Source organism: Pseudorca crassidens, chromosome 19, assembly GCF_039906515.1.
Source record: "Pseudorca crassidens isolate mPseCra1 chromosome 19, mPseCra1.hap1, whole genome shotgun sequence".
Taxonomy (NCBI): Eukaryota; Metazoa; Chordata; class Mammalia; order Artiodactyla; family Delphinidae; genus Pseudorca; species Pseudorca crassidens.
Window position 1 is genome coordinate 62,401,454 of NC_090314.1, and position 13,001 is coordinate 62,414,454.

Here is a 13,001-nt window from a genome sequence, read left to right on the forward strand (position 1 = left end):
CATTTGCCATTTTTTAGAAGGCAAAGGTGAGGGAGGCATTATCCCGCCCCTCGCGGGGCTGACGGCAGGGCAGGGGCAGGGCCAGGCGAGTGAGGTGCCCAGGACACACATCAGGAGGCGGTACCCACTGGCAGGACCATGCACGTGCACCTCAGGTGTCACCAAGCCCCATCACAGCCCAGGTGTCCAGTCTTACGTAGGAAGAGATATCAATAACCAAGTCTAATGCCATGTAACAGGTGGCATAGTCAGAGTCTCTAAGGCACAGCTGAAGAGAAGAGGAAGGGGTCAGCTCTTCTTAGGAAAACATCCTTTGGGGTTTTCAGCGAGTGTCCCTCTGGGGAAACCTGCACTGTTTTGCCCTTTCCCTGTAACAGCAGAGAAAGTTTTATCTTGAGTCGCTGGACACACTCTCCATGGCCTGACCCGCTGGACTGTACCCTGCAGGCTCTTGTGAGCAAAACCCACTCTTTAGGGTCTCAAGTAAGAAGGGCGAAGAGAAGAAATGGGCTGGGTTTATTGAATGAGGAAATGATCACAGCCCGGACCTTGGGCCCAGAAGCATCATTAACTCCCCCTTCTCCCCAAACAGTCGTGAAACCCAGTGGGGTCCACCTCAAACTGGTTCTGAGGTTCTCGGACTTCGGGAAGGCCATGTTCAAACCTATGAGGTAAGTGACTGCTCTCCTCACCTCCATATGCATAGCTGCGGCAGCCCTGGGGGAGTTCTGACCAAAAATGAATAAAAGTGGTCTAAAATCTTTGAGCCAAGCCTTTGTAGACTCTCTTTGGGGCCATCTGCACAAGCAGACGACTGTTTTGGTGATAATGATTCAAAATAGTAAGAGCTGGGTCTTTGCTGGTATTTCTGCGACACACTTGACATGCATCGTGCCTTTGGACCATCCACCATCTTATTAGTCGGGGACTGTTACAGTGTCCACTTTATGGATGAAAACACTGAGCCCGGGAGAGGCCAGCTCGCCCCAACCTCCCAGCTGCAAGCAGTGGAAGCAGGATTCAAACCAGGCAGCTGGACTGCCAAATTCACACTCTACCTCCAGAAATGAGCCTCGCTTTTTTTCCAGGACTAGGACCCTCAAAAAAGTTAGAGATATCTACATAACAATACTTGTTTTGATTGAAAAACTAGACCATGAAGAAAGGCTACCCCTGAAGCCAATCACACTTTTTTTAAAATTTTATGTATTTATTTTTTATACAGCAGGTTCTTATTAGTTATCTATTTTATACATATTAGTGTATACATGTCAATCCCAATCTCCCAGTTCATCCCACCACCATCACTCCCCTCCCCGCTTTCCCCCCTTGGTGTCCATACGTTTGTTCTCTACAGCCAATCACACTTTTAAATTAATTTCTATTTTATTTGTAACAACAGCAAATACATGCCTTTAAAATTTTGTAGTGTGTCTCTGTGGGCGAAATAATAGGTATTCAGTCTACGGACAGAGCTTGGTGTGCGTACGGGCTCCTGGCCCCCAAAGGGTCTGCAGCAGAGGTTTGAGATTCCTGAATCAGGAATGGTCCCCTGGACACGACACGCCCAAGAGAAAATGGCCCAGGAGGGGTCTCATTACCCAAGTCATGCTTTCTGCCAGAAGGCGCGGTCTTCCGGTGGAATCCCATTCGGCTGACTTAGATTCCAAAACTTCCGTCAACGGAGAGCCATACTGAAGGCCCTGTAGGTGGGTCTGATGGTCGAATGAGCACTAAATAAAAAGCCTTAGCTCTGATCCCTGCACTGCCCTAGCAAAAGCCCTTATAACGCACTAAGCACTTACATACGTAGGCATATAAAGTACTAAGGAGAGCTTTATAATACATCAGCTGCGCGCTGAATCACCTGGGAAGCCTTGAAAAACCCTGATGCCTGCATCCCACCCTCAGGGGGTCCAATAGGATCGGTCTGGGGGCCCCCTCTAATCCCAAGGCAAGGACAGCCTTGAAAACCACTGCCACACAAGGAGACCCTCCATTTTTCCATGTGAAAATCCAAAAATCTAGTTGTTTGGTCAATTTAAATAAATAACGATGTATTGGGAGATTGGGATTGACATATATACACTAATATGTATAACATAGATAACTAATAAGAACCTGCTGCATTAAAAAGAAATAAAATTTAAAAAAGAAAAGAAACAGGGCTTCCCTGGTGGCGCAGGGGTTGGGAGTCCGCCTGCCGATGCAGGGGACACGGGTTCGTGCCCCGGTCCGGGAAGATCCCACATGCCGCGGAGCGGCTGGGCCCGTGAGCCATGGCCGCTGAGCCTGCGCGTCCGGAGCCTGTGCTCCGCAACGGGAAAGGCCACAACAGTGAGAGGCCCGCGTACAGCAAAAAAAAAAAAAAAAAAAAAAAAGGAAAAGAAAAGAAACAGATGGAGTACTACAAAATAAATAAATAAATATATAACGATGTACATGAAACGAGGGAATGTCTGCCTGTATTTAATTTACCGATGAAAAAAAATCTCATCATATAAAACAATACAGAGATTTGGAAATATTGCTTCCCCCCCACCCAGTCTCACATGTCACTTGTCCAAAATTTTTGACATTGGTCCTCAGCATCGCTGGAGTCGAGTTTGGGGTCAATGTTAAATCCATGTTACATTCTGCCCCTGTCACCACGAGCAGCCTGTTTTAACCAGTTCAGTCAGGTAATAAAAGCAGCATCTCAGCTGAATGAATCTGTCCCAAACAAAATAAAGAAATTGAGAGGGAGCCCTTGAACACGTTAAGACTCCCTTTTCTGAGGGACAGTTTGGGGACGGGGGTCTCATCTTATATTCAAGCCTATAAAGTACTCAAAAGAACTGTGTTCCTTTTAAAAGAGAGCGACAGCTTTGCGCACACAGGGCCATCAGCCCAGGTCCAGAAGCAGGCACAGGACTCCTGGGTGCCACTCAGCTGGACACAGAGCCACCCACGTGTTTGGGCCACTGGACAGTTTTAAATGATCGTTACGGTTAGTCGTGCATGTTTAATGTATAGTCCTAACTGAGCATCAGTTAGAGAGGAAGCAGAAGGAACACTGATGTAGAAACACGAGATGTTCAAGAGAAGCGTCAAAATAATGATAAATCTGCGAATTCACCATTTATTGCCAGATCCACGAATTGCATTCTCTGAGCAAAATTCATAGGTGGCACATGAAGATGTCTGTAATTTTAAAAACTGGAAGCTAATAGAGAGTGGATGAGCTCTATTTGGGGGAGAAAAAACTACTCACACTTGTAGTGTTTTATTTGCAAGAAAGCCCATGAAATAACAGCCTGAAATCTCTTCTCTGCCTTGTCAATTACGAACGAAACGCAAAAAGTGCTCAACTGGACCAGCTGTTTCCCTGAGTATAATGCAAAAGCTTCCAACATTAGGTCACGAAAGCCATTTGATCTACGCTCACGCCATAACACAAACTTTAATCTGCATTTTCTAAAATTTAGTCCCAAGCCAAAGTACCATTTTAAAATGTATTTCTTGAAAAAGCATGCATTTTTTTCCCTACAAGTAATGTAAAGTAAACAGCATTTGTCCCTTTTTAAAAAAGGAAAGTAGAAATTTATCTTTGGGTAACACAGATTCTGACCACAAAGCTTATATTTTTAATGTGATACAATTCAATAGATGCAATGGGAAATACATCTGTGCGTCTCAAGCTTTGGGAAGTACCGACGTAAAGGAGAAATGATTTTCAAATTTAAAATCATGCCTAAACATGCCATACAAAAATGAAGAAAGGATGGTTTAGAAAATTCTAAAGGGCATCCCAGAGATTGTATATTCTCTCTTTTTTTTAATTTTTATTTTTTCTTTACCTTTTTTTTTTTTTTTCCTGGCCAGGGGTTAAACCCGTGGGTCGCAGCAGTGAAAGTGCCGGGTCCTAAACCCTGGACCGCCAGGGAATTCCCAGACTGTGTATTCTTACATACAGAATTCAGGAACGAAAACGAGCTGAGGACACATGGACAGTCCTTGCTGACCTGGACATTCGGCGATGCTGTAAGCAGCCCTGGGTCAGGCCTGGGCCGTACTCTAAGTGCGGCTGCACCTTCTAAAGGAGAGTGCCCACTCTGGGCAGCCCCTTGCCGTGGCTTCCAGGACTGGCTGGTGTTTGGGACGAAGCGCCCATCACTGTTTCCATTGCGGGCGCCGCGTACTTACGGCTCGTTACACAACATTGCGCTGATTTACATTTGCATTACTTTCACAGCCCTCGTGCAGCCCCGCACGGTGGATTATAAAATTACTTGAAGATCATCCTTCTTCCAAGGATTATCATCAGCACTGGGGCCAGTCAACCTGGGGCAGCAGCCGGGATGCCCTTCATATTACTGGGAGGCACCTAAACATACCTACCCAGCCGGCCCTTCATGACCAGGCAGGATGATGCTTTTCAGGAATCTAGTAGGGATTCTTTAATGTACATACGTACATATCCTCTGCATTAGCCTCCCTTCAATCTCTGGCAGGACCCGCTCTCACGACCCAGGTGAGATGCCTCCGAGTAGACGGTCGATTCACAGACCCGGAACTTTTCGCTCTTCCGGGTCAGTCATGCTAAATCGCACCTGTAGGGCACTTTTCCTTTTATAAAGTTCTGTCTCGTACCCCACCTCTCTTAGTCCTTGGCCCCCGGGTGTACACAACCTCTGGTGTGTTAGCCAGTGCCCTGTCTTCTGTGTATCTGCGGAAGAATGGATTTCTTCCCTCCAACCACTGGGCTTTTCAGAGAATCAGCGGCCGTCACCAGAGCTGCTCGAGAAGGAGGCTTGGCACCCGGGGGCCTCCAGGACGGTCCGCATCTTGCAAGAAGCTTCGCTCCTCCCGCCTGCCGGTCTCTCCAGCCGAGGGAGCCACGGGCTGTTCCTGATGTGCTGTCCCATCATCTGTGCATCCCTGAAAAGCATAAAAGCGTGTCTTCCTTTCCATCTGGTCACGTGTATCAGCTCTTTTCTCAGGCTCCCAGCTGAGGTCTGAGTCCAGGGCGTGATTCCTTCCTTCCAGACAGCTGCGAGATGAAGAGACGCCCGAGGACTTCTTCTACTTCATTGATTTTCAGAGACACAACGCTGAGATTGCAGCTTTCCATCTGGACAGGTAGAGTCTGGCCCCAGGGAGGCGGTGCTGACTGCGGAGGCCAATCCCCAGAGGGCGCCCCAGGGAGACCCGGCCCGCCCCCACTTCTTCCTGGTACTTCATCTTCTTCGTGGGTCCCAACACCTTCAAACCCAACATGACCCATCCAACCCCATGGATCGAAAATCACAAGGCCTTTTTGTTACTTATTTATTTTATTTTTGGCTGTGTTGGGTCTTTGTTGCTGTGCACGGGCTTTCCCTAGTTGCAGCGAGCGGGGGGCCTCTCAATGTGGTGGCTTCTCTTGTTGCGGAGCACGGGCTCTAGGCGCGCGGGCTTCAGTAGTTGTGGCTCATGCGCTCTGGAGCGCAGGCTCAGTAGTTGTGGCACACGGGCTCAGTAGTCGCGGCTCACAGGCTCAGCAGTTGCAGCTCACGGGCTCTAAGGCATGCAGGCTCAGAAGTTGTGCACGGGCTTAGTTCCTCTGCAGCATGTGGGACCTTCCCAGAGCAGGGTTCGAACCCGTGTCCCCTGCATTGGCAGGCGGATTCTTCACCACTGCACCACCAGGGAAGCCCCACAAGGCCTTTTAATGTAATGAAAAGAGTCACTTAGTAAGAAAACTAACCCTGCCAGACTGCCCAAGCTACACCTGAACCTGACATTGTGATCTGGCTCTAGTTTCCTGCCCTGAAAGTGGCGAGAATGTGCCCACGGCCATTTCCCCAAAGGGTCTCAAGGTTACGATATTAAAAGGTGAGAGCACCTTCCTCAGTTTCCTAGCTCCCTCTGTTTGCCTGTCGTTGCTCCTCGAGGTGTGGTCTGGGGACCAGCAGCCTGGCCACCCCCTGGGAGCTCTTCAGAAATGCAGACTCTCAGCCTCACCCTGGACCCACTGACTCAGAGCCGCATCTGAACAAGATCGCGGGTGACTCATGTGCACACTGGAGCGTGAGAAGCACTGAGCTAGCACACAGCTTGGAGGGTGGAAGCTTTGCCCGGGAGGCCTCCTGGGATAAGGATTCCTTTCCCACCCCTTCTCCCAGCCCCTTAGATGCAGGCTAGCCTCGGCACGGTCGGCTCTGCACTGCGGAGAGCCCCGCCCTCGGCTGGGTGTGGTCAGAAGGCCGGTCCGTTTCTTTTTTTTTCTTTTCTTTTTTGGATCCTGCCGCGTGGCTTGCAGGCAGGATCTTAGTTCCCTGACCAGGGATCGAACCTGTGCCCTCTGCGGTGGAAGCGCGGAGTCCTAACCACTGGACCGCCCGGGAATTCGCAGCAGGTCCGTTTCTAATGGGCGATCATCCCCCAGATGTGAACTGGGCTCCCCCTCTTTCAGGATTCTGGACTTCCGACGGGTACCACCGACCGTAGGGAGGCTAGTCAATGTCACCAAGGAAATCCTGGAGGTCACCAAGAATGAGATCCTGCAGAGTGTTTTCTTTATCTCTCCAGGTAGGCTTCTGGCCAAAGCAACACTCTGGGTCTAAGAATGTGGTTGGCCAGTGTGGTCCGACCTCCTGCTGGTGGCCCCATCCCCTATCAGGTGGCTACATGCTGCCATCAGACACTCGCACCCCGGGCCACCTGGGCGTCACACAAGGTGACCTGGGGATGGGAGACGGCTGGACGTGAGATGCTCACCAGCCTGGGCCCTGAACTCTGATGCCGGCCGCCCCCGAATCCGATGCCACCCATCTGAACAAAGGCCGGGTTGGTCGCATGGGTGCGATGCAGCAAGGCTGGTCCCACACCGTCTCTACTCGGACGTTTGAGAGCTGGTCCCCAGGATGCTCAGTTTAAGAGCATCCACAAGCCCCTGCATCGGGAAAAGGCGCTGTTTTCTTCTTCCCCGGCCTTCTCCCCCCCGAGCCGCGGGTTCAGGGTTTCCCTTCCCTCCTCATGGATTTCGTGGGGCAGGAGGACGGCGTGCGTCCTCCGCTTACCGCTCTCCTTCTCCGCCTCTAGCCAGCAACGTGTGTTTCTTCGCCAAGTGCCCGTACCTGTGCAAGACGGAGTATGCCGTATGCGGCAACCCGCACCTGCTGGAGGGCTCCCTGTCCGCATTCCTGCCGTCCCTCAACTTGGCCCCCCGGCTGTCCGTCCCCAGCCCCTGGATCCGCTCCTACTCGCTGGCGGGCAAAGAGGAGTGAGTGGCCCCTGGACCAAGGACTCGCTCGCCTGGCTTGGGGAGCCCTGACGCTGCCTCAGTCCTCCTCTGCCTCGTCTCACGTGGATCCTGGTGTCCGTTCTGTCCCTTTCGTTCATGCGTTTGGTTATAAAGAGCCCACTGCGTACCCAGCACTGGATGCTGGGGGAGACAGGACAGACCTGGGCTGTCCCTTCAAGAAGCTCTGCAGTCCAGCGGGGCGGCAGACGGTAGCCAGGCTGTGAGAACGCAGTGCCCACCTGCTGTCCCGCAGAGATGCCCACGGGGAGGCCGCGGGAGGGGCCGGGTTTGCTGAGTCCACGCCGTGAAGCCGGCACCTCACGGTTGTTCCCCAGGGCGTGGCACACTCCCGGGCACAGGGCAGGTCCTCAGTTAATACGAGGTGACTGAATGAATGGGCTCGTCGATCCAGCCACCCCAACCGTGGTGGGAAGAGGAGTAACCGGGCCAGAATTTCTGGGGGACGTGACAGATCCTTAGGGACTCGTGAAGGCTGAGGAAGACCCCCCCCTCAGACGAAAAGGGACCTGGGGGCGTTCTAGGCGGAGGAGCCCATGTGGCAGAGAAATGGCAGAGGATGGCTGGCAGGGGGGCTGCGAGCGGCTCGGGAGACCGGAGGGCAAGCGCCCGAGAGGCTGGGCGAGGGGCCGCAGAGGGAGCGGGTGCCCTCGCGGCACACGGGCAGTACGGCGCCCAGCCAGGCGATGCTCGGAAACGCGCGGAGAAAGGGCCCCACCCCTTCTCACCCAGGGCGTCTGCCGGTCCCGCGGGTCCTTGCCCAGGTCCTGGTGGGGGCGCCTGCTGCCGGCGGCCCGGGCAGGACCGGGGGGCATGGATGCGGGTCGGACACCTTGCCGTCCGGGCTTCTGCAGCCCAGGCCCTGTTCTCCCCTCAGGTGGGAAGTCAACCCTCTTTACTGCGACACGGTGAAGCAGGTCTACCCGCACAGCAGCAGCGGCCGCCTCCTCAACATCATCGACATGGCCATCTTCGACTTCCTGACGGGTGGGTGCTGCCCGCGGGGCCCGGCCGGGCGGGGACCCTGCGGCCTGGGCCACCCGGCCTCCATAACCTCGCGCCATCCAGGGGCTCCAAGTGGTAGAGGCCCCGGGGACAGGAGTGAGCGGGCTGCCCTCCTGCGAGGGGGCTGCGGGGAGGCGCACAGCGGGCGCAGCGGCGCGGCCCAGGGAACGGAAGGCTCGGCAGCAAGGCCGCTGTGCGCCCTGGGAGGCGGCCCGGAGCCGCGCCTGCGCAGCGCAGGGGCGCCGGCGCGGGTGGGAAAAGCCCCCGACGGGACAGCAGCTCGCACCGGCTCTGCCCGCCCGCCTGGCTCCCTCCTGCCCCCTCCGCGATTCCACCGGCCACCTGGGGGCGCAACAGCTGGAGGCCCGGGTTCCGACTCTGGCCTCTGAGCAGCCCGCAGGCCTCCGAGCCGCCCGGGGTCTCACAGGGCGGGAGCCCGCGCCCACGCCTCCCCTCCTCCACAGGAAACATGGACCGGCACCACTACGAGACGTTCACCAAATTTGGGGACGACGGGTTCCTGATTCACCTCGACAACGCCAGGGGGTGAGCGTCCCCACGGCCCTTCTCCGGCGGCGGCACCGCTGTGCAGCGGCCCGGGGGCAGCAGGGCCCGAGCCAGGGCCTCCACGGTCGCGTCCCGCCCCCTCCGGGCCCTCCTGGCCCCGTTTCCTCTGCTCTTGATCTTTGCTGAGTACCGCCTGACTCTCCTCCAGCCTAAGAGCGCTAGGAAGCAGATCCACGTTTTCTGTAACTCGCCCCACGGTCCCCTCCCGGAGACCCAGCGCATCATCCTCGTGCTTGGCCTTGGCCCTGTGTGGCCGGTGCATAAATGAACGAACGGATGCTTGCTTTTGCCAGCTGTGGACAGAGGCTCTTGTGACCTGACGGAGAAGGGCTGGAGAGGCAGTGGCCGTGATCCCTGGCATTTTACCCCAAGCTGGGATTCAAAAACGGCTGAGGGGGAGGCAGGAGGAAGCACTGAGGCGGGGGGTGGTGCCTTTCCCCCCACACCCCCGTGCTCCCGTGAAAGCCTGTCTCTCCTCCCTGCAGGTTTGGACGGCACTCCCACGACGAAGTCTCCATCCTCTCGCCACTCTCCCAGTGCTGCCGGTGAGCTTTCCGTTCAGGGACGGGTCACAACTGTGACACTTCGTCCTGCTTGCCACCAAGCTGTGCAGGTCATCAGTTTTCACTGGCTGAGGATGTGGGTGGGTAGAATGACAGGAACAACCTCATTCCTTGTGCTACAACCACAGAACTGTCCCACTTCTCACACCTTCATCTCTCAGCAGATGACTTAGGATCTAATCTTTTAAAACCTCTCGGTCGCCCGCTTTAATAACACACTCAGATCATCACTCACTTTTCGAAGAGCCCGACGGCCTCTGACAGGACTAACCAGACCTCTGCTGCGCCCCGCACTCACGTAAGCTCATAGGTATTACTGCCTGATCACCAGCTAAGCAAAATCCTGACTGAAGTCCCATAAACTCATGTCAGATTAAAGGAAGTCCTCAGGCCTCTGCCTGGCCAGCATTTCTCCAGAGAATCTCTGCCCTGCCTCTACACCTCTCTGGTGTTTCAGCCGAGGTGGTCAAGATCGTCCACCTGCTCAGCTGCAGTGTCCGGAGCTAATTAGAAATACGTGGCCCACGCATAGCAAAACGGTGTCTATTTCCAGCTGGAAAACTCAGAGCAGAGCCTGAACTTTCTTTCTCGACTTCTTGGGGTAGCTTACGTGTGCCTCCCTCCCACCCCACTTCCTCTCCTCCTGAGTAGGAAAGGCAGGAGTTGTGTATGACAATGTGTGGACACCTAAGCTGCTCACACATCTGAGTCCAGGTCACGTTCCCACATAAAAAGAAATCAAAATACTAAAGGCAAGGTTGGCCCTACCCCGTTTCCATCCCTGATTTTAGAATCTGACACAGAGAAATCAGAACTACAAAGTCGAGCAGAAACAACTTGGAGCCCGGCGGTACCCGCAGCCTCTGAGACGGCAAACATCTCCATCATTTCACCTGCTGGAAACTTCTCTCGTTAGCTTTCAATTTCCTTGAGAAGTCGTTATTACACAGCACTTCTGTTCGGACTCCCCGAGGAGCAGCAGATGCTTGGCGGGACGACTGGGCCAAGGACCGCCAAGTCCTATAGCTGTCACCCTTCGTCCATTCCCTTCTTACCGGGTTTGCATTAAGCGTGCCTGAGAAGACACTGGGGGCGAAGGCTCTCCAGACGTCAGCCCCCACCACTGTCGGCGGGAAAGGAAGTAAGTTCGAGAAGTTTCTTTCTTTACGTTTACTTACTTGGTCCCCTGACTTTGTCCTTCCAGAATAAAAAGGAAAACACTCTCGCACCTGCAGCTGCTGGCCCAAGCCGACTACAGACTCAGCGACGTAATGAGGGAGTCGCTGCTGGAAGACCAGCTCACGCCTGTGCTCACAGAGCCGCACCTCCTCGCCCTGGATCGCAGGCTCCAGACTGTCCTGAGGACCGTGCGGGGCTGCATTGAGGCCCACGGAGAGCACAGCGTCGTGGCCAACGGCCCCACGGGACAGTCGGCCCCAGACTCCGGCCCCAGCTAGGGGCTGGACGAGTCCGACCTCGGGAACTACGCCTGGAGCCCGCGGTGGACTCTGGAGTGTGGACCACAGTGTCCTCGCGGGCCCCAGGCCAGGCTGGGGCCTGGGTCAGGAGCTCATGAAGCAGGCAGGGCACTGGGATGATTCCAAAAGAGCAGAAGAAGTGGGACCCACTGCACTTTCCTCCTTGGAGCACTGCCCTGGCTCCCTAGCTCCCCAGAAGCTCTGCTTCAAGGCCACAGACCACCTGCTGAGCCCACTGGGAAATCTGGACACGGGACCAGCCTGGAAGCCTGGCTCCCAGGAGAGAGCATTAACTGTAACAAATAAAATTACGGGACGTCAGATGGACACCCCCAGATCTTTATTACATCTACAAGGATAATTCCCGATCCAGATTAATAAACATCTGGCATCTCACAAGCAGACCCCCCCAAAAAAACCTAAATATGGTAACTCCAACTGGTTCCAAGTAGTCTGCACGCTTTCTGTTCATATTCTAAACACTGCGGCCCAGTCTGAACACAGTAATCCCTACTGACTGGTCCTAAAGTAATTTCTCAGAAGTGTTATTACAAGAGGTGAAAGTAACATAGGGATTTGCTCAGAGTATCAGCAAAGGGATATTTCAATCCGAAGAGTAAATGTCAATTGAAATAACATCAAGGCTGTCAAAGCTGGCATCCAGCAACAATAGAAGGCAAAGCGAGGGTGGCCCTGAGGGGGGACAGCGGAAGAACGGGTCCGGCAGGTCCATGAGCCTGGACTAAGCAGCACAGCCAGGACCGACCCGAGCCCACCGGTGAGTCCTCCTCCCCTAAGATTCAGGCATTGTCCCCACCGCCCCGTCCCCAAGCGCAGCGGGCTGTCTGGAGAAGCCTGGCACTCTGGATGCCACTCCCCTCTGCTCACTCAGAAAGCACTAAGTCAAATTTACTTTCAAAGCCTCCCTCAAAAGTGGGCATCTCAGGGGTTTCCTGTCTCTTCAGCCTCTTCCCTGCTGACCTGCTGGTGTCTGAAGAGGAGGCTGTTTCTTATTCAACAATCCATGAAAACACACAGGATAGGCGTGTATTCACATCAATCACTCAGCAAGTAAAAACGGCTGATTTCATCAGCCCAGCTTTTCTGGTACAGGCCAGAGGCGCAAATACCAGTACGAGTAGGGTGAGAAGAAGCTGTCGCTAAAGCGGGTATGAGGTCAAGACGCCTCTAGACGTCATCCAAGACGTCTGCCGTGTGCCCAGAGACAGGGGCGCTTCCGGCCCAGCCCGGCTGCCCCCATCACTGGTACGCTGCCCCGAACCTACGTCCCCGTGATAGTGATACCACTTCCATTCACAGAGCTCGTTCTCCACGTGCCAAAGTCAAACGCAGGCTTCCAATCCTCCCCGACAGACAGGATCCCTGACCCCCAGGGTACCTCCAAGAAAACTAAGGCTCAGGAAGGTTAGCTAAAATCATGCAACTTAATGATTCAAAACTATCCCAAAGCGTTCTTTCCACTGTAATGCAAAACTCAACAGCATCTCACCCAATTCATGCAGTTGTATTTGTTGGCTTTAAAACAAAAACCAGTCTTCAGTAGAGGAACCTCAATCCCAGAGCCTCGTGTTACTGAGGCGTCTCTACTGCTGCTCAAGGCCTCCCACTTCACAGATGGTTTCTTCTACTTCAAGCCTACGTTTCCTCTTGGAGGGGGAGCCAGGTAATCACACGCAGCGGAGCGAGAGGAGAATATTCAGGCGAAGGTGTTCAGAGACTATAGCACAAAATGGTCTGAACTCGCAAACTGCAGAGGCTCAGGAAGGCAGGCCCAGCTGCATCTCGACCCGGCCTCTTCCGTGACAACGGACTAGTTTTCAGATGGCCTATAATAAAAATGCTGGCGTACTTTACAGACTGAGAGTAAGAGAACTGAGTTTGACCACAGTATGTCGCGTACCTAGATGTTTTATTATTCACCCATCCATTATTTTTTCACTAATACCAAAATTAAGCCACTACCATTTGTCAAAAATACCAGAAAACAAAAGACCCCAGTCTTAGATCTATCAAGTTCTTCCAACACGCTCACTTTGGACCACTGTTCAATTTTCCATGACATAAAAACTCTCCTGTCTCTGT

General features: G+C 53.8%; 1 protein-coding gene across 12 annotated transcripts in view; it reads left to right on the forward strand.

The window, feature by feature from the left end:
- The window catches only part of FAM20A (FAM20A golgi associated secretory pathway pseudokinase), a 49,991-nt gene that overhangs the window by 32,339 nt on the left and 4,651 nt on the right, over positions 1–13,001 (forward strand). For 2 of the 12 annotated variants that reach the window (XM_067717190.1, XM_067717188.1), the window contains 8 exons: positions 593–671; positions 5,029–5,121; positions 6,437–6,552; positions 7,066–7,246; positions 8,163–8,272; positions 8,755–8,836; positions 9,343–9,402; positions 10,625–11,219. In XM_067717190.1, the coding sequence (XP_067573291.1) occupies positions 593–671; positions 5,029–5,121; positions 6,437–6,552; positions 7,066–7,246; positions 8,163–8,272; positions 8,755–8,836; positions 9,343–9,402; positions 10,625–10,877 (974 nt within the window). In that variant the 3' untranslated portion in view covers positions 10,878–11,219. Of the gene's footprint in view, positions 1–592; positions 672–4,753; positions 4,928–5,028; positions 5,122–6,436; positions 6,553–7,065; positions 7,247–8,162; positions 8,725–8,754; positions 8,837–9,342; positions 9,403–9,584; positions 9,719–10,211; positions 10,562–10,624; positions 11,220–13,001 lie in introns of those variants that run through there. The other 10 variants (XM_067717192.1, XM_067717194.1, XM_067717185.1 and 7 more) reach the window with 10 other exon arrangements.